Source organism: Strix uralensis, chromosome 9 (assembly GCF_047716275.1).
Source record: "Strix uralensis isolate ZFMK-TIS-50842 chromosome 9, bStrUra1, whole genome shotgun sequence".
Classification (NCBI taxonomy): Eukaryota; Metazoa; Chordata; class Aves; order Strigiformes; family Strigidae; genus Strix; species Strix uralensis.
This window is the reverse complement of record NC_133980.1, coordinates 21,312,376-21,338,875: the sequence shown is the minus strand read 5'-3', so window position 1 is coordinate 21,338,875 and position 26,500 is coordinate 21,312,376. Positions and strand designations below refer to the sequence as shown.

General features: G+C 48.6%; 1 protein-coding gene across 2 annotated transcripts in view; it reads right to left on the bottom strand.

Annotated features, from left to right (window-relative positions):
* PAX3 (paired box 3) overlaps positions 1–23,017 on the bottom strand; it is an 80,987-nt gene extending 57,970 nt beyond the window's left edge. For both annotated transcript variants that reach the window (XM_074878249.1, XM_074878248.1), the window contains exons 1-4: positions 22,933–23,017; positions 21,755–21,990; positions 20,204–20,330; positions 19,378–19,512 (exon numbers count right to left, since the gene is read on the bottom strand). In XM_074878249.1, coding sequence (XP_074734350.1) covers positions 19,378–19,512; positions 20,204–20,330; positions 21,755–21,990; positions 22,933–23,017 — 583 coding nt within the window. The remainder of the gene's footprint in view (positions 1–19,377; positions 19,513–20,203; positions 20,331–21,754; positions 21,991–22,932) is intronic.
* Positions 23,018–26,500: the final 3,483 nt, after the last annotated feature.

The following is a 26,500-nucleotide window of genomic DNA, read 5'->3' as shown; positions in this document are numbered from 1 at the left end:
AGTACTTTCACTGTTTGCTGTAACTGCTTCTTTTAGGGACAGAGACAGCCAGTGAAGACAGAGCTTATACTCCAAGTCCTTCCTATCAGCTGTGGTGCCTGCTATCGCCGTATGCTGCCGTGCACAGAAACACTGCAGGAAACAACCACCACAAAAATTGCTGCTGTACTTCATCCTACAAGAGACTGCCAACTTCCCCACACCCCATGGACTAACTAGTCTGTGTAAACCAGAGTCTTAAAAAAAATAAAAGTCAAAATATTGTTTCTGACATTTCTTCACACTCAGCCCTCTAAAGGACAATTTTTGGAGGGAGAACTTCTGGTCCCCAGAGAAGTTGGGTATCTCTCCATTTGTTTTCCTTCTGGTTCGGAACAGAAATCTGAAATGCCTCAATAGCAGAAAACTGTAGAGGAAAATTCTTCCTAAATACATTCATTTTGTCTCAAAAGCAACAACAAAAAAATAATCAGGCCTTTAATCTTCATTTTCTAAAGGTAAGAGTTTAAAAATCCGAAACAAAATTTTAAAATAAACTAGTATTTAGTTCTGTAAAATGTTGAAATGAACTATTTCATGTAGCCTGAATCCTTCCTTCCTTTTGTTTTCTTCAGAACAAAATGTTGCCATAATTGCCATGATTTGATGGAGTGTCATGCTCAATAGACTTGTATCTTCCCAGCTGAAAACTTCTGAGATCTCCTGATCAGCACAACCTCCAAATAGTATTTAGAAAGACAATAGCACAAAGTATTTCAAAGGACCTTAACAGTGCTCACATGGAGTGCTGCCAGAAGCATCTTAGAGGATATAGCCTAGTTTACTAAATTATCCATCACACAGAGTGTATTCATAGGATCGGGTTTTGTTTGAAGCTTGGAGTTTGGGGTGGGTTGTTTATTTTGGTTTGGTTTTTTTTCATTTGGAAACTTTAATGGGTGTTGACAGCAAGCCCTCCAAGCAGCAAAATAAATTTTTCTTAATATGCATAAAATCATCTATTTGCGTCCTTTTACTAATAAAAGCAGGTACAGCTTTGCTTAAATAGTTACAAGGTCATCTGTTCTAACAAGTACATAATTTTCTTCTGGCTGCACAAGCAATGTGCCTGGTCAGACTCAGCTCTGCCCCAATACTACCCCAACAACTCCATAGTTTACATATATCTGCTGTGTATATCTGTATGCTTGTGGGTGCAAAATATGACACACATCCAACAAGCAGAAGTTACAGAACTTCCTTCCTTAAGATCCATAAAATTTCTTAATACATTCAGGGAGCTAATATCAGATAATCACATACATCAGACTAAAGTGTGCTTTACTACCTTATTACAGAAGCTGTATTAAAATTGACCAGAAATCTTTCAGATTTACCCCAAAATATGGCATTATTCATTTCACAACTTGTTTTATATAGCTAAATAAAGATCCTCTATAAACATCAACTAATATCCCCAAAAGAAAACCAGAAAAATAACTAAACCTTACAGCACAGATAATCCTACACCTGGCAGTACATCCTACATGCCCTTGCTCAGGAAAAGTCCTCAGTTGTTCAAACTGTACAGAATTATCCGTAATGCCAGGTTCAGATCTCTGTTACACTGCTGGAAATCAAGGGACTTCGTCAAAGGAACCACTCCGATTTGATGCCAGCAGGCATCAAATTTGATGCCAGGACCAGAATCTGCCCTTAAAATATATTTTGTATTATGGCACTAATTCCTGCCAATTTATTGGAACATCTACGTGGAAGTACAAATTTGTAATGCCTCAGTCTATTATTTCTTGTTTCACAAGAGTAATTAGATTAAGTCAGTATCTCAAATTATGCTGGTTTCCTCTTTGTAACCTATCGAAACGTATAAAAGCAGATTAAAAATTGTTCTCTTACTAAAACTTGAATCAGTGATACAAAGCAACTACAGACACATAAAGAAAAAAGGAGATCATGGTAACTGAATCCAAGTGTACTGAACCTGATGCTGAGATCTTTACACAGCTGTCTTCCCTGTGCAACCAAGGGCAGACAGATAAATGCCCAAATACATCCTCAACAGTTGTGTAACAGAAACCTGTCAGACAAATTTTCAGGTTTTTATTCTATTTTGATACCTGTAAAGAGTTATTCTGCAAGTGCCAGTAGTAGTTACTCCATGAGTGATGAACGCCTGATAAAAAGTGGCAGCAAAATAAAAATTCCTCCTGGTCCTCAACTTTCCCCTATCTCAATCTCTGGCAGATTGACAGTGGTTTAAATTAGGAGAAGGAATAGGGTAAAAATAATAGCCTGAACTTCTCTAGTACTTTTCCACTAGGGAAGTCAAAGGACATATTTTTTATTATTTTATAAAAATAAATAAGTACTTTGGAGATGAGAATACAGAGACATGATCACGGTCAAAAATGTTATATTCAAATTGCAAGAGTCTAAAAACATTCCATGCAAGTGGAAACAAAATTCTCTCATTTCCCAAATATGTTTTAAGTTCCGTACAGCTGATGCAAAACAAGGACCATTATCCAATTCCCACTAAGGCTGTCAGCCCACAACAGAACCAGAATCTCAAATGCTCCTCTTTACTTTTGAAAAACTAAAATCCCACTGACAACGCTCTACCAAATCCAAGCCTGCTGTCCCACTTTTAGCTCTAGTTCCCATTTATTCTTTCACCCTTTTCCCAAAATGGAAGATAAAATTAGTTGTAACGAATTGTTCACAGACTTAATTTTCAGAGAATTAGATGGCATTGTGTTATGCCAAAAGAAAAAGCATGAATAGGTTGCGGTATTGCACATTTGAAATTTATTACAAAGTAGCATCTGTTCAGATGACTGTTTTCCACAACTGCACGTACCTTTGTTCTGTGCCCCCTGATGAATACAAACACTCCTTTGCTTTGCTAACTGAAACTCTCTCAGCAATGAAGCTGAACTCACCCGAAATCATCAATGCAGCAGTCATCCATCTTTTTTCCACTTACAGAAATTTTCCTTAGTTTTCCTGAATGTATGCAAACCCTCGGATAGCAAATTTAAGCCAATCAACTAAGCTGGCTTTTCTCAGTTACCTTCCACTGATGGCTTCAAAGCAGTGCATAGACATAGACTCTGTCTAGATAAGTCATATAACGTACTCCTAGCAAATATCACTGCTGCTGCTGTAGGCAAATCATTTATTTTCAACCTAACCCTCACAGAAAACCTGTTTCCTTCAAACAGCCTGACTGAAGCCAAGGATGCCTGAGCATGTATGACAAGCTCGAGCCAAAAGACAGAGCAGGCAAACAAAAATCTCCCATGTTATCCCAAAGTCTTGTTTTCCATTCTTGAAGCCATCAACTCAAAAACAAATATGAAACAGAATTACTGAAACACATTATTGCCAGCTCATTCACAATTACTGGTGGTTCTTCCCTGACGAATGCATAGCTAACTGAACAAGGGCTGTCATGGAAAGGGACTCAAACTCTAAGTCTGGCGCAGCTAGACAATCAGGATAGGAACACAGAGCAAGCACACAAGCAACTACCGCTGGTCTTCTCTTGCAGCACTACAGTCCAAATAGAGGTTAGCACCAAACACGCTTTGAGAACAGCCTACCCAAGCCTTCTCTGATGCTCAGATCATTGCTCCATGCTTCATGAGAAAGGTGACCGGGCGCTCTGCTCCCACAGCTTTGCTGTATGACTGGCTCCGTGGTGGCACAAGCCACACACACTGATGCTCTCATACCGCCCCTGGACGTGGGCTGGCAGAGGGGTTGTCCTCTTGCTTGTGCAAGCAAGCACTTCGATGATTAGAGCCAAGATGCTGCAGTATTTTTGTTCCAAAAGGTGACTGTCTTTCCCTAACCCACTCCCCAGAAAGTGAATAGCCTTGCATGCATCAGCACGAGCGTCAGCGTAGTTTAGGCCTGTGCTATGGGCCGCTTTGCGGTCCTGGAAAATCAGAAGAGCTGCTTTCTCCATTAGACATCCTCTGGTTCCTCTGTTGTCCCCCTGCCTTTAACAAAGATCGATAAGACATACACAGTCCGCTAAAGCGGCAGTATGGTTTTTTTTTTTGCATGCCTCCAGAACACAGCCTTGCAGGTAACACTAAAACTGCTGCTTAAATCCATCTTTAACCTAGGTAAATGGCACTAGACCGCTGCATTTAACATCCTGTAAATAAATTCCTAGGTTAAAAAAGGTTTTAAAATTCGCAAAATGAAATGATGATGTAAGGTCATGTTGAAGAGCTTTTTCTGGATGCTGTTTAGAGTTTCTATTTCCTACGACACAAACATCCCCATTACAAACCCTGACACTTTCCATACATACTGACAGACATGAAGTTCAGAGGCTATTTTAACGCACAGCAGTTATATCCTTGGACTACTTATATTAAAACACATTGGGGCTATTTTCCCACCTTAAAGACAATTTATAGTGTATGAATAATGAGTATTTTTTGGAGGCAGAGAAACAGATCATCTTCCCTAGAAACATGGTTAGAAAACTGCTTCCCCTTCCATCTGGCATGGTGCCTTCCCAGCAAGGCAGAAGTGGAATTTCTGAGACCTCTTTATGAATAAGCAATAAGAGACTCATGAGATGGGAGAGATTAGTAGCTTCCAAAAAGGCACATCAACTGGAGACAGAGATAGGTCAGCCTGGGCACCTCGGTTTGCACATGATCTATTGCTTCCCCTGCTACAGGAGAGCACCAGTTCCCAGCATAAACAGCTCTCCCCATCTTACCTCAAGAAAAACCTGTCAGGAAAGAATAAGCCTAGCAAGTTTTTACTTTGGCCTTTGAAGTTCTTCCTTGGCTGACTGATGCTCGCCCATACATAACTAGAAGAAAAGACTTCCATTGTGCCACTCTTTACACCAAGCGTATTATTCTCCAGACAAAAGCTTTCGCATCTAACTTTTAAACACACCTCTCTTTAGGGTGTACGGTTTCTAAGCCATAAAATCCTTTTTGTTCATTAAAAAAAAAAAAAAAAAACATAGACAGCTTTTCCCCCTCCGGCAATCAACTCTGCTTGTTAGTTTTTTGTATTACTTTTTGCAAACGGATACCACAGACACACAGCAGTTAGCAACAGAACAGCCAGTTCTCATCCTCAGAAATACAGTATTTTTCCCCAACATAGTCTCCAGCTTTAAACATGAAATACAAGCATTGTAGGAACTCCCTGGTTTTAGATGAGACCTGGTGAATAATCGCTTTCCCTGAAAACATCTCCAACATCTGGCAACTTGCTGTTATTTGCAGGGTCTGCGCGCTGGGTCAGGGCAGGGATACAGGAGCAGGGCAGGGGGTTAAGCAATGAACATGCTCAGCACCTGCTTGCTCTCTGCCTGATTCTAATCAGTATTCTCCCCTCATGCCCAGGAATGCTAGAATTCCCCAGTTTCCTCAAAAAACCCAAAACTTTTTCCCCCTCAAGGAAAGGAGAGGGAGGGAAAAAGAAAAAAAAGAGAGAAAAGAAACCCTCTTAGTTTAGGGTCTGACCAAATTTCATTAAGGACAATGCAAGTCTTGCCATTATATTCAATAGGCTTTTTTGAGGTTTATGAGAAATCTCACATGCTTGACACTATTAATTAAAGGAATTAGTGGTGTTAGGAAAAAAAAACCACAAACCCAAAACGAACCCGATAATATTACTGTTTAAAAAAACCGCCTAACGATGCCATTTTCCTTGAAACTCTAGAAATCAGTAAAAACACTTTGTATCAGCAACCCTGGAAGTCAAATTTTGCCTTACTGCAAGTTGTACTGCAGTTGCAAATCTGAAAACCTTTTTTTTTTTTTTAAAGTCCTGTTGACAAGTTCAAGCCAGTCTATCAACTGGAACTGGCTCCTCAGTTTTTTGGCTCATAGCTTTATGTCCAAGTCATTAGGCTATTTCCCTCTGTCAGGAAAAAAGTTTGTAAAAGTAAGTACAGATTTCATTTAACAAAACAGTTCATCTCTAATCACTCTGTGTAACACAAAATCCCACACTGAGAGAAACACATTCTGTGGCATAAAGATTTTGAAAGCTACAGTTTTAAACTATAAATAATAGCAATATACAACAAAAGAATATTTAAAGCATGATTTTTGTCTCCTTTTTCCACTCAGTTCATATTTCTAACAAGTACATAGTAAAAAAAAAATAAATTTAAAGATAAAATGTTTTAAGCAGCTACCCAGAAGTTATTATACATTCTTAGTGAATGCAACAGCAACATCCAGTTCTAGAAGAGAAAACAGTCCAAGACCTGCACGCCCAGTCACAACCACATAAATTTCAAGCATCAAATATTTGCTGAGAACCAAAGATTATTTGCATATATTATTGAATAGATTTTCTACATCACACATTTGAGAAAATGGCAGGCTATTCATGGGAACCCCAGCAAAACCAGCAAAAAGTATGTATTGTTATTTGCTGTGTTCCAGTAAACTCATTGTGGCTGAGAGCCTCCATGTCAATTGAGGCAACACCTCTAAATTCATGAGCTTAATCCCAGACCACACTAGTTATTGATCTGCTTTTGCTGTAAACAGTAGTAATAAAAGTATTAGAAATACAAATGCTGAGTCTTGATCTACTGCATCAAAATGCACTCACCTGCCGCTCTGAGCCAGGGCTCGCAGCATTGCTCTGTTAAGTGCCCCACACCATGGGCCACTGGACCAGAGGGCACCCCTGGCCCTTCTACAAACAACCCAGTGTTCCCCAGCTCTGAAACCCCAAAGGCTGGAAGCCCAATGGCTCTTCCACGGGCAGGTTACAATCCTCTCTAGCCATGAAGCATTCATTCTAAAAAAATCATTTCACCTGGATTTGCACTTTCAACAAATGAGCTGTAGCAGCTGAACCTATATAGCGCTTTTGATTTCTGGATTCCAGACGTTTGGAAATTGAGGGAGGAAAATATCATTGGCCCCATTTCTAACCAAAAAAACCCCACTCAAAGATACAAAGAGAAGATTTAGCCGAACAGGAGCAGCCAACACAGAGAGATCTCTTGCACTCCAGCCACTTCTCTAGTGCACAGCAACAGGAGGGAAAAAATAAAAATCAAGGAGAATGTAGAAAGCAAGAAACAGCTTCTTCCTGCTCTGGGGGATCATGGCCAAGCAGAGGCAGAGACCAGACTGGGGAGGAGGAGTGAGCAGTCCCATCTCAGCTGGCTGCAGGCACAGGCAATGTAGAGAATGAGTCTGAGAAACACAGCCAATTATACCAACTCAAACCAGTTCTCTTCCAAACCAAACCCAACTCTTCTAGCACTAATTTTTCTATGACCACTTTTTTCTTGTTTGTTTGTATTTAGGGGTATCACTTACTTACAAACACATTAGTCACCAAGATCACTCTTTCCTACTCAAAAAGGGTATTAAAAAGAGCTCCCTTGTCCCACTCCAAAGATGCCGAACCACACTCACCGCAGCCCCATCAAAAGGCTGTTAAAGCCTATGGAAAGATGCCTTCGGCAGCCCCTTTCCCACAGCTGTGGGAACTTCAGCAGCAAACCAGCACCAGCTGTGCAAGTGGGGAGAAGCCATTTAGCCCAAGTCACTGGGACCTAAAGCATCTACTCAAAGAGCTGAATGTCACCAAGTGCAAAACACCACGTACAAAGCATAACTGTGACCACTATATCTCCATCTAGGGAACACAACAGTTCTGTGGAAGCTTTAAACTTCACATTTTAAAAAAAAAAAAAAAAAAAAAAAAAAAAGCACTTCCAAGCCTCCCAGAAGAGAAAGGCAGAGCAAGGAGCTCAGGGGCTTGATAACAGGGTAGCACCAGCTCCCACCTGAGCTGGGAGCTGCCCTGAACTTAGAGGTACTGCTCCCAGACCTGAATCCTGCGGGCCCTCCACTGCTTCCGACTCATGTTAAGGGAAGCACAATGGCTCCTTTAACCAAAGAATCCCTGCAAAACTGGCCCAATGTACCCCAAGGGCATGCCACTCCTCAAAACCCCTGAGGCTAAAGTGGGAAGAGTAACATAGCAAGAAAACAAAGTGCATCCAAAGGAGTTCCCCCTTTTCTGTCCCTGGAAATCCATCATTCTGCATGCCCTTCCCCATGCTAGCCAGTGGCCAAAAACTAAGCACTGGGTGGTCTATTTATTTAATAGAATGACTTTTCTGCATGATAATGCCCAAGATTGGAAACAAATTAGTCCGTACTCCACTCTTTGATCACCTGGAGGGTATTTTTTTCCCCTTCTAGGATTTTTCTGGAGCGTTTTATTTTTTATTTATAACTACCATTATCAGGATTCAGATACTAGATGTATTTAGGATTATTTTAATGCGCACTCTAAATTTTTGTCTCTGGTTTACTCTTCCAAGGCTGACAAGTCTGTTCCTGATGTCAGATTAAGAGAAATATTTATGTCACCAACCATGGCTCCATCTTTTCAACTGCCAACGCAGGAGAAGTACAGTAACTTTGAATCCCAGCTTGTTTTAAGTTCTTTCTTGCCCAAATGACCTCTAAGAGTTCACAGAAAAATCCTCTTTATGCCTGTCATAGTGTAGGGTTTGACAACCATTTGAATTAGAGCTCCTGATTTCTTTCCCAAAATTTCATTTGCTGTGTTGATTAGGATCAAAGGTTGAGGGGAGGAATGCAGTTTAGGAGGACAGAGCATGCCTCCCCTTGTGATATCCTTCAGCCGAGGAGGAGCCAGAAATCAGACCGAGTAAGCAGCACTCTGCCTCCCATCCTGCTGAGACTGATGGAGCAGATTGGTTACGGAGCTTCTTGCAGTACAGCCAGGGGTTTTGTTTGCCTTTTTTTTCTAAATCATGTGCTAGAAAATTTTTACATGCAGTTCTCTAAAACAGCTCTTTTTATTTTATTCTGCTTGTAACATTTTAACTACGCTTCTTGCTGTGTCAGATCTCTTATTTACCAACAAAAATAAATGTTTAGTGCTATAAAGTCTTGCACTCCCTCAAATCTGCAATGTAATTAACTTTTCATATCAGGGTCAAATTCAACCCTAAGTAACCTTCACGGGCCTGCTGAGAGCAGGGGATTGTTCAGATGTAAATGAGGGTACAATTTGGTCTCAATAACCTTTTTAAACATAGATGGAGCAGGAAATAATAAAAAGATAAAGAAAATGTCTGCTGTATCAGCCATTTTGCATTTTCACCAGGAGAAGTCAGCATTCCAAGCGCCTGCAATACTTTTCGCTGCTGGAGTCCCTGCTGGGCACCAGCTCAGCACAGGCTGGCCCAAGTCACCTGCGCCGGTGCCCGCAACATGCTGTTTGTGCCAGTCTCAGTGCTCTTCAGAAAAGGTGGACAAGCAGTTAGTTTTAAGGGCTTTTCAAAAGGTAACACTGTATTTGTTGGAAAACAAATTGTGCGTGCTAAAGCAACAGGCATATGTGTGGTTTTCTGTACAGTTGCTAAAGATTTGAGCGTTTTTGCTTGATCCTGTTGATTTACAAGGCAGCAGGTCCAATCAACTGTGCTAAACCAGGGATGAATCCACAGGGTTTTTTCCTAACTGCAACATCTATTGTATGATCTTCCAAACAGATTCCTAAATGGTTTCTTCTATTATTTTCCAGTTCCTCAGACAGCAGCAAAGAACATAGTTAAGCTATACACCATAAACATAAAAGCTACCATAGGCAGCAGGAGATGTTAGAGCATACGATGCCTTCCTCTGCACTGCTTGTATTAAAAAAATGTACAGAAAAATTTGTACACCTCCCTCCCTCCAACATACTGCATCGTAAAGGTTTGATGACTACTCACTTAAAACATCACTCCTTGTGTAAACAGTCCTTAGTCAGACAACTTTTCTGGCTTTGGTGAAACATCAGAAGTAAGTTAAATTTGCAGGATGGTAGTTATTTGAAACTATCCCTTCTTACATGTAAATACTGATGAGCTAATTCAGCGTTTGCTTACACACCAGCATCAGTCCACCAGTTGCAGTGGAATTAAGCTTGATATATACCTTGGTAGATGGAATTCCTGAGATTTTCTTTTTTTTTTTTTGCAAAATCCATACTTTGAGGATTTCATTATGAAAATCAGAAAATAGTGTATTTCACTTTCCATTTTCATGTTTCTTTAGTTAAACATTTGCCACTTCTCTTTTTTCTGTCAAAATACCTCCTTTCTGAAAACAACTTATTTTGTGGTTCATGAAACCAGTGGAAACCTGACTTCCAGCTAGTTCTGCACAAGTTTTTTCTCGCCACTCAGCCTGCCGGGAGGGGCTGGGTAGGTGTCAGAATCCTCACTGGGACACTGATCCCGCCCCCCCCCGGCTCACCCTCCAACCCTTCAGCACTTCACACCAGATCAAACAACTATCCCTTAGGTCAAAATGAAAAGGAAGTCCTGCCACACCATCTTCAGTAAAAAGGGATTTTCTGTGGAAGCATTCCCTGCTGCTCCCTTAGCCTGGTTTCTATAAAACCTGTCTATATTCATCTCCACCTTTCTCTGAGACAGTTAAAGATGTAGAGACAGAAAGCAGTTTTAAGTCCAATTTGGTTACAGAGTAAGTTGGTGCTACTGCCTCGCAGGGGGGTACATCGATTGTACGTTGGTTACATTTTTAACAAAGAAGAGAGTAATTTTGCCAGAAGAACTGTAGTTGTTACTGCTTTTCTGGGCTGGTATATCCTGATTATACTGGCATGAACAGTCCTACTCATTTAAATAAGGTGAATAAGATTTGACAGGGGCTGAATAAGCTGTCTGCTTGCAGAAATGTCAGCTGCAGACAGTTTATTCCTCATACAATTCAAACCACAGTGATCTACGTGGCATTATATCTGATAAAGAAATTACTACATAGTCATTTCTGGATCAGACATCCAACATGAGGCATATCCTAAATACAAAAATCCTTAAGACAGGTCCTTATACGGACTTGTGCATGATATAAACATCGGTCATGTTTGGCAGAAAGTCTACATCCAGGCAAATAGCCATTAAAAAAAAAAATAAAAATCAAAAGTTAGAATGTATATCGCTGTCCCAACTGCAGCTCTCCATGGAGTCGAGTTCATGGACTTTAAGGAAATTTGTACCTAAAATTCTTTCAAATAATTTTAGCTGTTACTCTGGAGCAAAATGTCTCCTAAAGTAGCTGAGTGCTTTTAAAGTATGCACAGACTGATATTTTGTTCAGAGACAACCAGACAAAACACACACAGAGTGTATTTAAGAAAGGGAATGAGAAAATGCTGATTTAAAAAATTCTGGTTTAGCCACTACAGCAGAGGAGGCTCACCCACATAAAAATCAGTGCAACACCAGGAGAGGCTCTCCGGCTTCACCAGGCTTCTTACTACTGTTTCTGGAGCTTAAGTTCTGTGTCCAGATATGCCAGTGGAAGCAGCGGGACCTGGATCTAACGCTCACATACCCTACAATTCAGATGAAACTTCATATCATAATTACAACCCAACATAACACATCCAGATTGCACAGTCTCTTCTACTGAGGATGTGGTGGAATATATTTTACTATCTCTGAAATAAGTATAGCTTGCTGTAATGCAACAAGGAACCGATTATTCTCAAGGACTCTTACTTGCTTTTCTGCACAGCCTGGCTGATCCGACTTTCCCTCTTTTTTGTGGAGGGGCAGTACAACTATCCTCGCTGATGCAAGTGAAGTCCATAAAATCAAAACTGAAGATGCACAAAGAAATGCTGCAGGCTCATTTGTGTCCCCTTTATACTGAGAGCCCAGTCTGGAGAACAGGCTGGCTTCTCAAACTCCCTTTCTTTTACTGGCAGCCCTGGACCATTTATCTCCTATGTGATTTGGTATACAAAGACAACTTTTTTTTTTCTTTAGGCTACACTCATCAAAAAGATTACATGTAACAAAATTAGTTTTATTAAAATTCAGTTAAATGCCACATATTTTACGTGTCATAATAGTAAAATTTCAGTGCATTGTATACTAAAAATAAAGTGATTCAAACAAAACCAAATCCAATAATGCTAAAGAAAAATCCCTCACAAAACTGTAAGAGCATACAGTGCATACATCCAAAAGACCATGCAAAATAAGGATTCCATTCAAATTTCACATCTCATTAAAGACACTTTGGCCATTAATCCATACGAGTTTAGGAGCAAAGAAGGATTTTCGAAGACAGATAAACTGAAATGATCCTCCTTTGATCTCCGAGGTTAAGAATCAGCAACAATGGAAGATGAACAACAAGGGGCAGAACTACTGGCCTTTTTATGTGCCACAATGGCATCAGCAAACAACTACTTAATCAATATTTGGCCAGGGACACTGAAAACTTCCTTTTCAAATTTTAATTCCTAGTTGTAAAACAACTGTAGGGCAACCAGCAAGATAAGACATTAAACTGACTGCTTAATTGCCTTTTACTGTCTTACTAGTTATATATGCACATTCTTAATAGTTCATGAATCGTTATTTACTAGGATGAATAAATGACCTGTCAACAATTACATCAAACTCCACTAACTAAATAATCTCGGCACATGACACACTTTAACTCTAATGTGTCCTCAGTGAGTTTTAATTTCATTACACTTCACCTTTTTTTTCTAGGCAGAGTGATTTAAACTGAATTAGTTTAACAGCATGGGGCAGGAGTACTCCAGGGCAAATAAAGTAAAATGCTGTGCTCACACTACGCTAAACAAGGTCTTGCAGTGAATTATGTTACTGTACATCATTTTTATTAGCCAGAGAGCTCGGCATTCGGGGAACACTTGGAAGTATCCGGCATTTTTATTTAAATATTTTGTTCTTTCTCTAGCCACATGTGTTTGTTACATAGGATTTAAAGTGACATTTACATGGAGAAATTCACATTGACTGGCTTACTCTGATTTATTGCTTTGCGTTTCACTCAATTTCTTCTTAAATTAACCAGAGAGCACTTTGTAGTTCTGCTTCATTTCCCAATGCAGTTTTATTACACAGCTCTGGGGACTCGTGATAATTTATCACTATCAACTTTATTGGTTTCCCTCTTCTAAACTCTGTTCCAACCCTTATCAATAAGTAAATCTAACACCAAACTAAACCTTCTCCAAGTGTTAGGTAAATGCGTCGTCTTTGACTTATAAAACAGAGAATCACTATTTGAAATCAGACCTAGAAAATAATCTGGTTTAAGGATTTCATCAGCATCGACTTTTACTTTCAGCATTAATTGCTGATTAGTTTTTTATCTAATTAAAACCTCTGTCTGCCTGCTGATTCCATTGCTACCTCTGTGTAAACATGGATACAAAGATCCCTACCCTTGATGAGAGTTTTGCCAGGCAGTTTCACTCAGGTTTAAAGTCACACTCTTGTTACTTTCTACTAACAGAATAGAACAAATTTGGGCCCCATTCCTGCCTGCCCCAACCCACGTGAGTAACTTTACACACATGAATAGGCCCTTTGAGTGGGACTCCTCACTGCTACCCGCATATGATAGCATTTGCAGAACTGGAGGTCTGATACCCGATCCAGTAAACCCATTTTACATCCTGAACCTGAGGATTTCCCCCAGAGCTGCAGTTGCTCAGCACATTACAGAGCTGGTTGCAAGAAGAGCCTGATCTCTACCATGGTAAATTCCTACTGACGTCAAGGATTTTGCAATCGTAGGAGAATCCAGAAAGGCAAAGATAAAAATCACATTTTCGAGGCATGTCCTAGCCACACCGAAGTCAACCGACCACGTTTCTTGCCTCAGCCTTTCCAGAATGACACTGCGTAAATCTAACAGATTATTAAGATTTTCAGGGCAACCAAGTAAGATACAAACTTGGGTACAAATTCAAGTTAATCAACTGCTGTGTGTGAAGCAATCCTGATATTTGCTAAAATAACATTTGCCTTTGTTCTAGATATATGTAGTTAGAGAAACTGAATAGGATGCCCAGAGCAGTCCTGTTTGAATAGGCGCTGAGACTCTTTTTAAGTTGAAGAAAGTGTCCCTTAGATGGCAAAATATGCAAACCCATTAATGAAATCATGACTTCAAGAAAGGGATATGATGTATCTATGTATACTTCAGAGAGCCGCTGCTAGACCGAGTACACCCTTTCTTCCCACAGCTGGAAGTATTACTAGTGCTTATGTAAAGCAATTAGCATGCAGTTAGTCTGACAATTAGCACTCTCCTCAAAGTCCACCAGCTGGCCTTTAAGACAGGAGGGCATGGGCTGCTCCCGGCATCTCTGGAGCCGCAAGCTCCGCTCTGAAGTCACTCAAAACACAAATATTTAGCACCTTTCTGAAGATGCTCAGCATGCGAAGACATCGCACTCTCACTTGATGATGAGGTCATTATTAATCATTGAGGTCATCAGTTACTATTATGAGCTCAGAATAATGATTTGGAAGTGGGAGCCTGGCCCAGAGCCCCACAGTGACAACGGGTCAGGCAGAAGAAACAAAGCCGTATTCGGTTTGCGTGGCATCACCTACATCGATTTGCAGTTGTGCAGCACCTGGCTTTTCTGTCCAGGACTGGACTGTCACACACTGAGATATGAGGAAAGAAAGAGGAAAAAGACAGACAGAAAATACTGTTAGCACTATCTGCCTTGAGCCAAATCCTGGAGTCACTGGCGAGTTTTTCTTAATTAAGCATTATTTTCCTGCCAGCTTTGAGAGCCTCAGAAACAAAATTCTGTTCAAGTTACACAAGCTGATTTCTTAGACCTGCTAGTGACCAAATATGTAAAGTACTGTATGAAATTCCAGACTCAAGAAGATAGCCTGCAGCCACAGTCATCACATTTCATTCAGTAAGTGAATCTTTACTGGGAACATTGAGCGAGGGAACACATTGTGCTTCTCAGCCGTAAGACACAACAGTATTTCACACAGCGAGTAAGTCCTCTTACTGCTGCACCTTGGGACGGGATGGGATGCTGGAACAAAATTACGCTGTGCCCTGCATCAGAAAATCACAACCGAAATCTAACTCGGCATCTGCTCATCCCATGCTCTGGCCACTAATCCAACTGCCTACAACGCAGAAATGAAGGGGATGACTCAAACTGATATCTGGTGCTGCATGTTAATCCTGTCCCTTAATAAACCGCCTTTATTAGTTTAACAACCTAAAAATAACTGGCTGCATGATACTGACCAACCCTAATCAAAACATCTGCAAACCCATCTAGCCTGAGCTACCCTTTAGATCATGTGCCACCACTTCAAAGCCTGTGCATCAAGTCAGTAATTGTAACATTGCATCTAAATATTTAAGCTAGGGGCTGGTAGTCGCGTGTCCCATTTACAGTCAGCATCTGTCCTCTAATTCCATTACAGTACAAAGCAAAAATGTTTCCCAAAACTCACAAACAGGAAAAGCATCACACAGCTAGAGAAGCAGCAGCAGCAGCTTGAACTTTCTAGCTGCTGAGCGGGGCTTTTGTGCTAAGGTCCCTTTTTTTTCCCCCCCTTCAAACTCCCCACATACACACACAAAAATAGGGGTGGTGCCGAAATTGTATTAATGTGAGCCTCAGGCACACAGAAAAAAAGAAAAGAGGAAGGGGAGGGAGAGGGGGGAAGGGTTTGGTCCAAGATGAAAGTAAGAAGGAAATAAAGGAGGCAATTTAGTCTGCTGTAGCCTGAATTGCTCTCAGTACAGCCAAGGGTAGAGGCTTGGGATGAGTAGGGCCCTTTTTGGACGGGTGCGCATGACTGGGGGAGGATCCGCCAGGACAGGGCCTGGGGGCCAATTCCGCTGGCCGGGAACAGAGGCCCCCTTTGAGGCCGGGCGGGGGGGTCCCGGCCCCCACCCCAGCCCCAGCCCCAGCCAGCACCGCCCGCTCGCAGCGGGCCGAGGACCAGCTCTACGCCCCATCGTTTGAGTGCTGAAAGCCACTGGTTTCTGCCAGAAAACAACAGCTATCTTATGAAGGGGGGAGTTATCAGATTAGTCAGCAAACCATGCCATGCATAACTCCCGCTAAAGGTACAAGCGACTCCCTCTTCTGTAGCGGTTATGCTAAAAATATGCCCTGATGTGCCATATAAAGGCACAAAAGTTTCTCTCTCATGTTCTTTATTTATGGCTTATGCCTTTAAGAAAAATTTATCATGCATGCAGAAATACAGATATGGTATTATAGAATTATAAGCTTCCTGATATGCACTGTGACAGTCAAGGTTTTCTTTAAATATATATCCAAAATCAGGGTAGAGGATGACACAGACAGAAATGCCGAAATACAGTAAAGCGGGCTGCACATGCAGCATCTGTAAACACCGGTGCGAGAATCGTATTTAAGTGTCCGTGAACAGAGGCCAAAGCAGAACCACAGCGGGGCATATGAAAGTTTACCTACACTTATATACATGATGGGAGAAATTCCAGGCCTCATGATATACTGTTTCTAGCACACATTTTTCAAAAAAATCGTTTTTCTCTTCCCTCTAATCCCACTCTGTTCTAAGTACTCCCCAAGTCCCAAATCTTGAATTAGCTACGATTAAAATTACAATTCCTATCCTTCCCCTCAGAAAAAATGCCTCTCCCCGAGCCACCCAAATGTCTGCAGTAAGGAGGGCATTTCAGACAACGTCAGCAAATGTCCAGCACTAGCTGTGGGCTCCCGAGCAGGAGAGCGATTGCTCTCTCCGCACTCAGCCCCAGGACTGACTCCCCGCACCCACACTCCTGCTACCAGGATACCTTGAGCCCCTGAGACCAGAGCTATAAAAACTTCTCATACTGCAAAAGACTCCACACTTTTTTCACTCTAACGTGGAGCACGCCCATGGAGAGCATTCGGCGGTGAGCTACCACGCAAGGGTTTTGCTGTGCACTGCTGAGATAACCTTCGGACATACTGCCAGCCACCAAGCGTTGGAGAGGGCACCCCAGATGCCCTGTCAGCAGGCACCCTCTGCTACACCAGGCCTCGCAGCCAGGCTGGGGGGCTCTGGCAAATACGATCCCACAGCTTCAAAATCCTCAGGAGCGCTGCCAGTTATTTCAGTAAGAGCAGGATCTGACCTGATGATTTTTATAGATGGAGTGAAATCAAAGCTCCTCTGCTGGCAATGGGAGTTGAAGCAGAACCTTTTTTGTTGGCCAGATAAAAAAAGTAGTGGTGGACTTATTTTAAGGTTATTTTTTTCTTGTAATGAGCTCACTGGTCTGTTGTCCCTATAGTATCACGCTAGCCGTAAGGCATGTGTATGGTAACAAATCCTTTCTTGAGCAGCAGCTCTTTCTCACTGCAGCATCTAGGCCACTCCAGTAATAAGATTAAGCAACAGCTTGCTAGTCAGGGAGGGGGAGCAGGCGTTGCTGCAGGGAAAAAGCACGCTCCCCTTCCGAATGCCAAACTTTCCCAGGCACTGTCACAGAACAGACAGGATTATCAAGCTGCCGTTTGCACAGAACCGCCCGGCCACGTTCATCCAGCAAAAACCTGCGTGCGTGCGCAAGGACAGGGTAGGGCTGTGCTACCCCATTGAGTCAAGGGCAATTCTGCCAGTGACTGAACTTGACAGAAGCAAAGTAGGACACTCAGGCCCACAAAAAGTGAAGGAGAGGGTATGTCGGAGGGCAGAACGCAGCCTCCTCATACACCCGTGCTGGGGGCATGAGCAAGCCCCTGTTCGCAGCGAGCCACCGCCAGCCCCCCCTGCTTTTCCTGAAAGAGTCTTAGGGCTCCCCCGGGCTGGAAGGGTGACAGCCGTGTGCCCAAACACCGATTCACAGTAGATGAGGAGTCCCGCTTTAAAGAGTCAAAGAACAGGAAGACTGTTTCAAAGAGAAGTAGAGGTGTGGATTATATTGGTAATAGTATGTTTTCTTGCTGTCTCTATTAATTATTCTTTGTTCCGTAAAGCAGGGATATTATCAAGGCTTTCTATCTTCCATTTCTAATCTCTGTTGAGAAATTCAGGGAGGCAGAAAAGATAATTATTTTAACAACTAGGGCACTGAGTTTAGCAATTTTTCCTTTGGTGCACATCCATCTCAGAACAATCCTCTGTTGCAGGAGATACTGGAGGAAACTCTGGACCCATCATATAGGGGCAGCTAGACTGGGTAATCAGCCTGTGCCTTCTGGCCTTAAAAATCTCTTACTTCGTTAGCATCTTCTGTGTGTTCGTATTACACGCACCCACGCAAACACAGACACGCAGAAGATGAGGCTTCCCTGAAAGCTTTAATAATAGAGTTGAAAACTAAGTTTGGGGAATGTTTTCAGATTTGTTCCTACACAACACAGAGATACCCTACTGTTAAAAACGGGTTTCAGTTGTCCTTCTTGAATGGCACTCAACAACGCTAGATGTCTAGAAATGCTAGAAACATTTTCTAGGTAAAGCCAGCTACTTTTTCCACGGTGGAGAGTCCATAAAACTGCGTGGAGCATCAGCTATTAGGGGCTCATTGAATAATTCATCCCTCATTGCAAGCCCATAATGTCTTTTCTCAGCCTTTTGTGGGGCTGTTTTCTCTTCTTTTCTCCTTGAATTATAAAAAGGTTGCCTTCTTTTGTTCACATCAAGCTGCTGCTAGCTGAAGCTTTGTCTGTGCAAAGCCAAAGTGTGAGTTTCAATGGACTCCCCCCTCTTTGTTTTCCAAGTTCATCTCCAAGTGTAGATTGTGTATAGAAGGCCTTCTTTGTAAAAGCTGGAAAAGTTGTACAAATGTTTGACCAGCTCATTTGGTACTTTTGTCTCGCCTTCTCCAGTGCCTGTGCATGTGCTGGGCAGCCACTTCCACGCACCGGCCGCCCAGCCGGGCCCTCGCCTGCCCCTCGGCTCCGGCCCAGCCGGGGAGCTGGGCACGACCGCGCGACTGGGAGCAGCCTTTCGCCTCCGCCTTGTTCAGGTTGCCACCTCCCCGCAGCCCCTGGCCAGTCACCAACACAAGCTTTTCCCAACAGTTTTAGAAGGAATGAAACATGCGGGTCCCTGCCCTGCCCACGGCTGCAAACACTTGACGCTCCGCGGCCTTTGGCTACAACCGCCCCTTCCACCCAGCTGCGGCCTTTGGCTCGGCTTGGGCTGGGAAAGCAGCCCCTGCGCGGCCGTGCCGGGGGCTCCGCGGCCGGCTCCAGCCCTCCCTGCTCCCTGGCCCCCGTCCCTGCTATTGAAAGCCAAGCCAGTGGCGACCCCCATCTTTGCCCCCACCTCCGCGCCGTTCCCACACGCTGCGGGGTCGTGCCGGTGGGGGAACGGGACAGGGTGGGACATGGCAGCCGCCCCGTCGGGGCCAGCTCTTCGTCCTACCCCTCCCGCTTCACTGGCCCCAGGACGACCTCCGGGAGAAGGGGAGCGACACCCACCAGCACCGGGGCTGGCACTGGCCAGTCCCAGGGCTCCACGGAAAGCAGGGGGACAAGGGACTTTACCTCTTTCGCTGAGGATGCCGTCAATGCTGTGCTTGGCCTTCTTGTCACCTTCCTCCACCTCCTTCCTTTCCAGCTCGGCTTCCTCCTCCTCGCCTTTCCCAAACTTGCTCCGCAGGATGCGGCTGATGGAGCTCACTTCGGGGGGAGCGCAGAGCTGTGACCGGGCTTGTCCCCAGCAGCCCCCCGCGGCGGCCGGGCCGGGCCGGGGAGCCGAGCCCCGCATCAGTGCCGCTGCCCTGTGTGTCCCCCCCCAGCTGCTACCAGTCGGGGCTTTTCAGGGCCGCCCACTGCCCACCCCGCGGGGCTTCTCACGGGGCACCCTCACGCACCACGCTCCAGCGCCGGCACAGCGGCCCCGCAAGTATTTTTTTTTCCCGAGCCCGGGCAGTGGGTGATGAGAAAAACCCAAGGACACCCGCACAAACACCGCGCCGGCTCCATGCGCTCCCCGCCACCCCGCCCCGGCAAAAAACCCACCGGCACAGGGCGCTGCTCCCCACCTCCCGCTACCCAGCTCCGGGTCCCCGGCGAGCCCCGAGCCCTCCCGCGGCAGCAGCCCAGCAGGGGAGCGGGGGGAGGAGGAGGGGAGGGGGATGCAGTTGCGATTTAATTGAAAACACCCCCGCCGAGCGGGCGCGGGAATCCCCCCGGGGCGCGGCCGCCGGTACCGGCGTCCTAACGCCGACCGCTTCGCGGGCACCGGCCCGGCCCGGGGCTCCGCTCCCGCCGCCTACCGGGCTGGCCCCGGGGTCGCGCCGCCCACCCCGGGCCGCCCCGGCCCTCCGGGACGTGTCTGACCCCCCGCTGCCCGGGCGGCGCCCCGTACCTGACGGCACCGTGTTGCGGTCACACACCCCGTCCTTCAGCAGCTTGTCCCGGATCTCCCAGCTGAACATGCCCGCGTTTTCCCGCTTGTACTCCTCGATTTTCTTCTCAACATCCGGCGTCGTCACCTGCTTCAGGAAAGACAAGGGGAGCGGGCACAGTCTGCAGGGCCGGGCGCGGCCGCGGAGCCCGGGCTGCCGCCGCCGGCCCCCCCGGGGCCCCCCCGCCGCCCCGCGCCGCCGCCCCGCGCCGCCGCCCGCTGGCCCCGGCCCCGCTTAGAAACCCCGTTACAAACCACCCCGCGGGCCGGCAGGTTAAAATCCGAGGGGACATAATAGCTAATAACGGGCCCGCGTAAAAGAAGCACCCTCCGAGTTAAACGGAACTTCCCAGGAAATCCTCCGGGGTTACGGGGGAAAGTGGGATCGAGCCCTCGGCAAGGAAAACCCCGAATCGGGCAGCACCGGCTGCCGTGCGGCCGGGAAGAAAATCCCGGGGAAATTCTGGGTCGCGCTTAGAGGAGGACTCCGTGTCAGCGAAGCTCCGAGTCAGTAAAGTTTCGGCTGAACAAAGTTTGCAGCGCCAAATAAAAAGCAGCGTAATAAAACCATGAGAGGTCCGAGTACCAAGAGATTTCTTCGATGGCCTCGTGATTTTAAAATAAAGCCGAATTCAAACAAAACAAAGGTCTCCCGGCCGGGAACAGTCTTCCGTTCGCGTAACAAGCTTACAAAAAAATATCTCTAGTCCCAACACCGAAAGGGAAAGTTCAGGCATCGCTACTTCACAAGCAACAAAGGGAAAAAATCTAGCAGCAACTTTCGACAGAAACTCAAGCCTTTACTTCGTTTTTGGGGGAAGAAAAGCTGTAGTAGTAGGAGGAGGTTAATCTTGAGACAAGAATCCATATTTGTCTGCATTATTGTGAGCGCAAACTTTCTAGCGGTGTGGCTATAAATACACGCAGCTTTGGAGTGGGCAGAAATATCAACAGAGCAAGACAAGGAGCAGTAGGCAGACAGACAAAAATACAGGTAATTTTTTTTTTTCTCTTTGCAGCGAAAGAAGAGAGAGCCCGATCCCGCCGCGCCGCGCGAGCCCAAACGTCTGAGCGATCGCTTCCCCGGTCCGTCCCGGCAGCGCCGAGCCCACCCGCGGCTCCCGCGGGGCTGAGCGTGGGGCACTCGGGGCTCTGGGCAGGCAAGCGTTCAGAAAACGACCCCTTTCTCCCTAGTTTCGTTTGAGAAATTATTGTTTAAAATAGCGTCTTCTTAACTGAAAAAAAAAAAAAAATGCCACGAACTCCAACAACATTTTTCAAAGCCTCGGAAGTTTCAGAGCAACAGGCAGGGACGCGGCAGGCGGTGCCGTGCCCGGTGCGTGTCTGCGCCCACCCGCGGTCCCGGCACGGTCCCCCCGGCCCTCCCGGGGGGCCGCCTCCCCGCCCGCAAACCCCGGTGCCGGCCCCCCCGGGCCGAGTCCCGGCTGGGCCTCGCTCCCCGCCGCCGCGGCCGGGGTTTGCCCGGCTCGGGGCGGGCGCGGAGGGGCTCACCTTGGGCTTGCTGCCGCCGATGGCCCCCGGCCGGATGGAGCCCGTCTCCTGGTACCTGCAGAGAATTTTGGAGACGCAGCCGTGGGACACTCGCAGCTGGCGAGAGATGACACAGGGCCTTATGCCATGGTGGGCCATCTCCACTATCTTGTGTCGGATATGGTTGGGTAAAGGCCTGCCATTGATAAACACTCCTCCGAGCTGATTGACTCTGCCCTGGCCTAGAGGAGTAGAGACTAGAAAAGGAGGGGAGGGGAGGCAGGAGGGGGAAATGGCGTTAACGTCTCCTTCGGATCCTGCTGGGTCTTTTTTTGTTGTTGTTGTTATTGTTTTTTTGTCGTTGCTTTTCTGCAAGGCAACTCGCCGCCACCCGCCCCCACCCGCCCAGCCGCCCCGCAGCGCGCCCGGGGCCCGCCGGTCCCCGCGGAGCCGCCCCGGCGGGCAGGGGAAGGCGGCGGGGCGGCTTCACCTGTTGCACTCGCACCGGAGCCGGGTTTCAGGGCTGGCCCGACCCCGGCGGAGAATGGGGCAGCCGGTGCGGAGAGCCCGCGGTCTCTCCGGGCAGCTGGGGCCGGCCCGCGCCTCGGCCGCCCCGGGGTGCGGCGGTGGGAGCCGCTGCAGACGCCCGCCCTCCCCCGGGGCCGCGGCCTGCGGGGTCCCCGGCGCTGCGGGGCTCTGGCCCCGCCGCTGCCCGGAGGAAGAACCACCGCTTGCAGCGGCCCGGCCCGCCCGGGACGAGCCCCCGTTTCTAAAGTCTCTTTCGATTTCGTTCGGCTCGCTTTTACTTGATTTCCAATTATTCTCCTCACTTTTTCCCCCCCGCTTTTCCCCGACTTCGGGCTCCCCCAATCACTGCCCTTCACTCTGCTAAGAGCGGGCTGAGGGCCCGCTGCGCCGCCGACCTCCCGGCCGGTTCCCCCGGCTCCCGCCGGCCGGAGGGGCTGGACCGCTCCCGGGATGAGGGGCGGGGGCCGCCGCCGAGCCTTCCCCGCAGCGGCTCCCGCCGCGCCCGTCCCGGGACGGGAGCCCCGCTCCAGCCCGGCCGCGGGACGGCGGCGCTGGCAGCCCGGGAGCCCGCCGTGCGCCGGCTCCCGCCGCGCGCTGCAATTTTTGTCCCGGCTTCCCGGCACGGCGCGATTCCCACTTTCCCGAGCGGGAGCGGCGCGGCGCGGCCTTACCTTCCAGCGGGAACCCGCTGCGGGGGTAGTTCTGCCCGGCCCCGGGTCGCATCATCCTGGGGACAGCTCCCGCCAGAGTTGTCATCGCGGCGGCCCGGCGGGGTTATATCCAGGTGCGGGCCGATCTAGGAGAGACCCGCGCTGTCAGCGGGTCCCACCGAATCAGCAGCGGCCCGGGAGGGGGTGGGGGATGCCGCCGGGGGGCGGGGAGGAGGCAGCTCCGCCGCTGCCCCTTTGTCAGTGACCCGCGCTGCCCCGCACCGGGAGGGCCGGGGCCGGAGCCCCCCGCCGGGCGGCGAGGCTGGGCGCGGGGGAGGGGAGGGCAGGGCGGGCCGGGGGAGGGGGGGGTGGGGGGGGAGTCGGGGGGCGGCGGGGCCGTCCCCGGTGCGGCGGGGAGCGGCAGCCGCGGGGCCGGGAGCATTTATCGGCTCCGTCCCCGGCGCGGCTCCGCGGCGGCGCCGCCGCGATTGGCCGCCGCCGCCCGGCCCGGCCGCGCCGCCCCCGCTGATTGGGCGAGCGGGGCGGCCATCCCGCATCGGCCCGGCCGGCGCGGCGGCGGCACCGGCCCGGCACGGCCCGGCCCGCTGCGGCAGCGCCCGGCCAGAGAGAGGCCGGCGGCGGGGAGCTGCTCGGTGCCCCGACGGCGGCCCCGGCCCCGGCCCGGGAAGCAGAGCACCAGGCGGAGCCGGCCCAGCCCGCGCATCCGTTGGGACCCCGCGCCACTGCGGGGCTCCGCGGGGCCGCCGCCGCCGCCCGACCCCGCCAGGCTGCCAGGCACGAAGGGCAGCCCCTGCCTCGCTGCCCATGAAGTGCTTTGTCTCCTGGCTCCTCTCCCCCGAGCACCAGTGGCGGGGGGGAAACAACCGCCCTTCTTTTTCTCTTTCCTTTTTCTTTTTTTTTTTTTTAAGAAAAAGTGCTTCTTCCTCCCTTCCTTCTGTTTATTTATTTTGCACCGAAATCTCTCGCTGTCCAGAATAAACATCTCTAGACCAAACGGTGCTAACGGTTTTGAAAGCGAGAACTCCGCGGGTATTTCTGCTTTTAAAAACCGACGGGACGTGAGTGTCCCCGCATTACGTGCGTGTGCGGGAGTGTGTATATGCGGGTGCGTAGGGGTGCGAGGCGGTGCGTGCTAAAGTCTTACTAACAAGCGTTTGTTCCCAGGAATTTATTGTAGTATTCAAACTAAACTGCTGGAAAAATAAAAGAGGTAAAGTCTGCCTAGGAGCTGAAGTGACCACAGCAGGATATGACGCCAGGAGTGTTGTAAAGACTGTCTGTCCTTAAAGAAGGTACTATTGTGCACGGCCTTTTATTTATAACTTAGTAAGTGCCAGCAAACTCGCCTCCTTTACACTCTGAAGTGCCAGCCCAGCTTTCCACAGTGCTCTTTATTTGCAATAGTCTATTCAGTAACTGTCACTCCCGAGCTTCAAGTTATTCAAGACCTTAATCAATCAAAAGGATGAGAATCGTTCAGGTTCTCCCTTTGAAATGAGGGAAACAATGTTTTCTGGGCTCCCAGTCCGCTTCCCCTTCACGGGCCGGCCGATGGTTTCGGGGCCGGTACCGGCCTCGGGGAGGGCGGGGGTTCCCGTTATTTAGGCAGAAATCCGGAGCCGAATAACGAGAGAATCGGCCCGCCGAGGGGCAGGCAGCGGCGCTCGGGGGAGCGCGGAGTTTGCCGCCGGGCTCCGCGCCGGGCTGCTCGGGGCGGCGGAGCCCGCAGGCGGGACCGGCCCGTCCGCTCCCTCGGCGGCACCAGCAGCGGCCGGTGCCCCGCACGCCTGGGAGGCTCCGGTCCCGATTTCTCCAGCCCCCGCGCCCCGGCCACCAAACCGAGCGGTTTCCCTCACTTTTTAAATGCCTAAAACCAACCCCCAAATCCCGGGTGCGCGGCGGCCGCCGGCCCTGCTCAGGAAAGCTCCCGCGCACCCGAGGAACAGGTTGCCAAGACAAGTTCGCGCGACGGTAAAAGTCAGCGTGTATTTCACACGGGGTTTGTGTTCTACAGAGCACCCCGATGACCGAAGCTTTGCGAAAACCGCTACCGAGCCCGGCGAACCCCCGGGCCGTGGCAGCCCGGCCGCAGCCGGACAGCGAGGCGCGGGGGGCGCCCCGGGGGTCCCGCGCCCGCTCCGCTATTTGCCGCGCGTATTTCACTTGAGGAAGGAAGGCGGTAGAAGTGTTATTTTAAAAAAAAAAAAAAAAAAAAAAAAGGACGGAGCTATTTAAGATTTCAGTCGTGCTCGGGAAACGCGCGGCGGGAAGCGGGGCCGCGCGGGAGCGCACACGGCGGAACGGCCCCCCCCCGACCGTGGGGGCAGGAGCCCTTCCCACCCGCGGCTGCGGCGGGGGGGGCCGTCACCCACGTCCACGCGGGGCGGGGGCTGGCGGGGGACTGCCTCGAGCCCTGACCCGCGCAGGAGGAGGAGCGGAGCCGCTCGTCCCGGGCATGAGAGTCGGGCTCGGCAGTTACTGTGAGTTGCGTTTCCCCCTCCTTCGACGACGGGCGTCCGTGTGCGTGGCGCGTGTATTCGCGTGGGGCTGTGTGCCGCGCTCAGGGCGGCCCCGGCGGGCCGGTCCCACGCCGTCCGGTGCCGGGAGCCGCCTCGGGAGCTCCACAGCCGCCGCCGCCGCTCCCGCGGAGGCCGAGGGCCGGTGGCACCGGGGCAGGGGCGGCCCGGGGGCGCCCGGTTCCCCGCTCCGAGCCCGACCCCGTGGTGCTCGCGGGGGTCCCCGCCGCCCCAGAGCCGGCCCGGACCCCCAAAGCCGAGCCCAGCTCCCCCAGGCCAGGTTCTGGGCAGGGCTCGCGTGGGCAGGAGGGGAAAGCGGTGTAAAACCCACCTAGTCTCGCCCTCGCCGTCCTGCGCTACCAGACGCCGAGAGCACCGAGATGAACCAGCCGCATCCTCCCGCACGGGAACTGTTAAAAATTCAAGGCAAAAAGATTAGGCACGAATGCCTGGCCCCGCTCCTCCCTCCCCTCCTCGCCCCCACCCCCATATTACAGTCCTTTAGGCCAGCAGAGATGATTTCACGGTTTTCCAGTGGAAATAGCTAAAAATGCTCCTGCTAATTACAGAGCTCTTCCAGGCCAGGTGCACTTTTAATTGGATTAGTAAATGCTCTATATTAAACCTGCAGCACATCAAATGGACGATGAAAATTAGAGCTATTAAGAACACAGGCAATCATTTATGAACGATAAACATTGCGGGTTTGTCCTCTATTAGAAATAAATCAATTATACTGTTTCCGGGTTTGTGCGCATACATTAATTTCTCATAAGGATTTCGGAGGGACTTCTCCGCCTAACTATTTTCAGGGGACGTGAAGGGGAGAGGAGAGTACAGCTTCTTGAACGGAACGGAACGGAAAGGAAAGGAAAGGAAAGGAAAGGAAAGGAAAGGAAAGGAAAGGAAAGGAAAGGAAAGGAAAGGAAAGGAAAGGAAAGGAAAGGAAAGGAAAGGAAAGGAAAGGAAAGGAAAGGAAAGGAAAGGAAAGGGGAAAGGAAAGGAAAGGGGAAAGGAAAGGAAAGGGGAAAGGAAAGGAAAGGGGAAAGGAA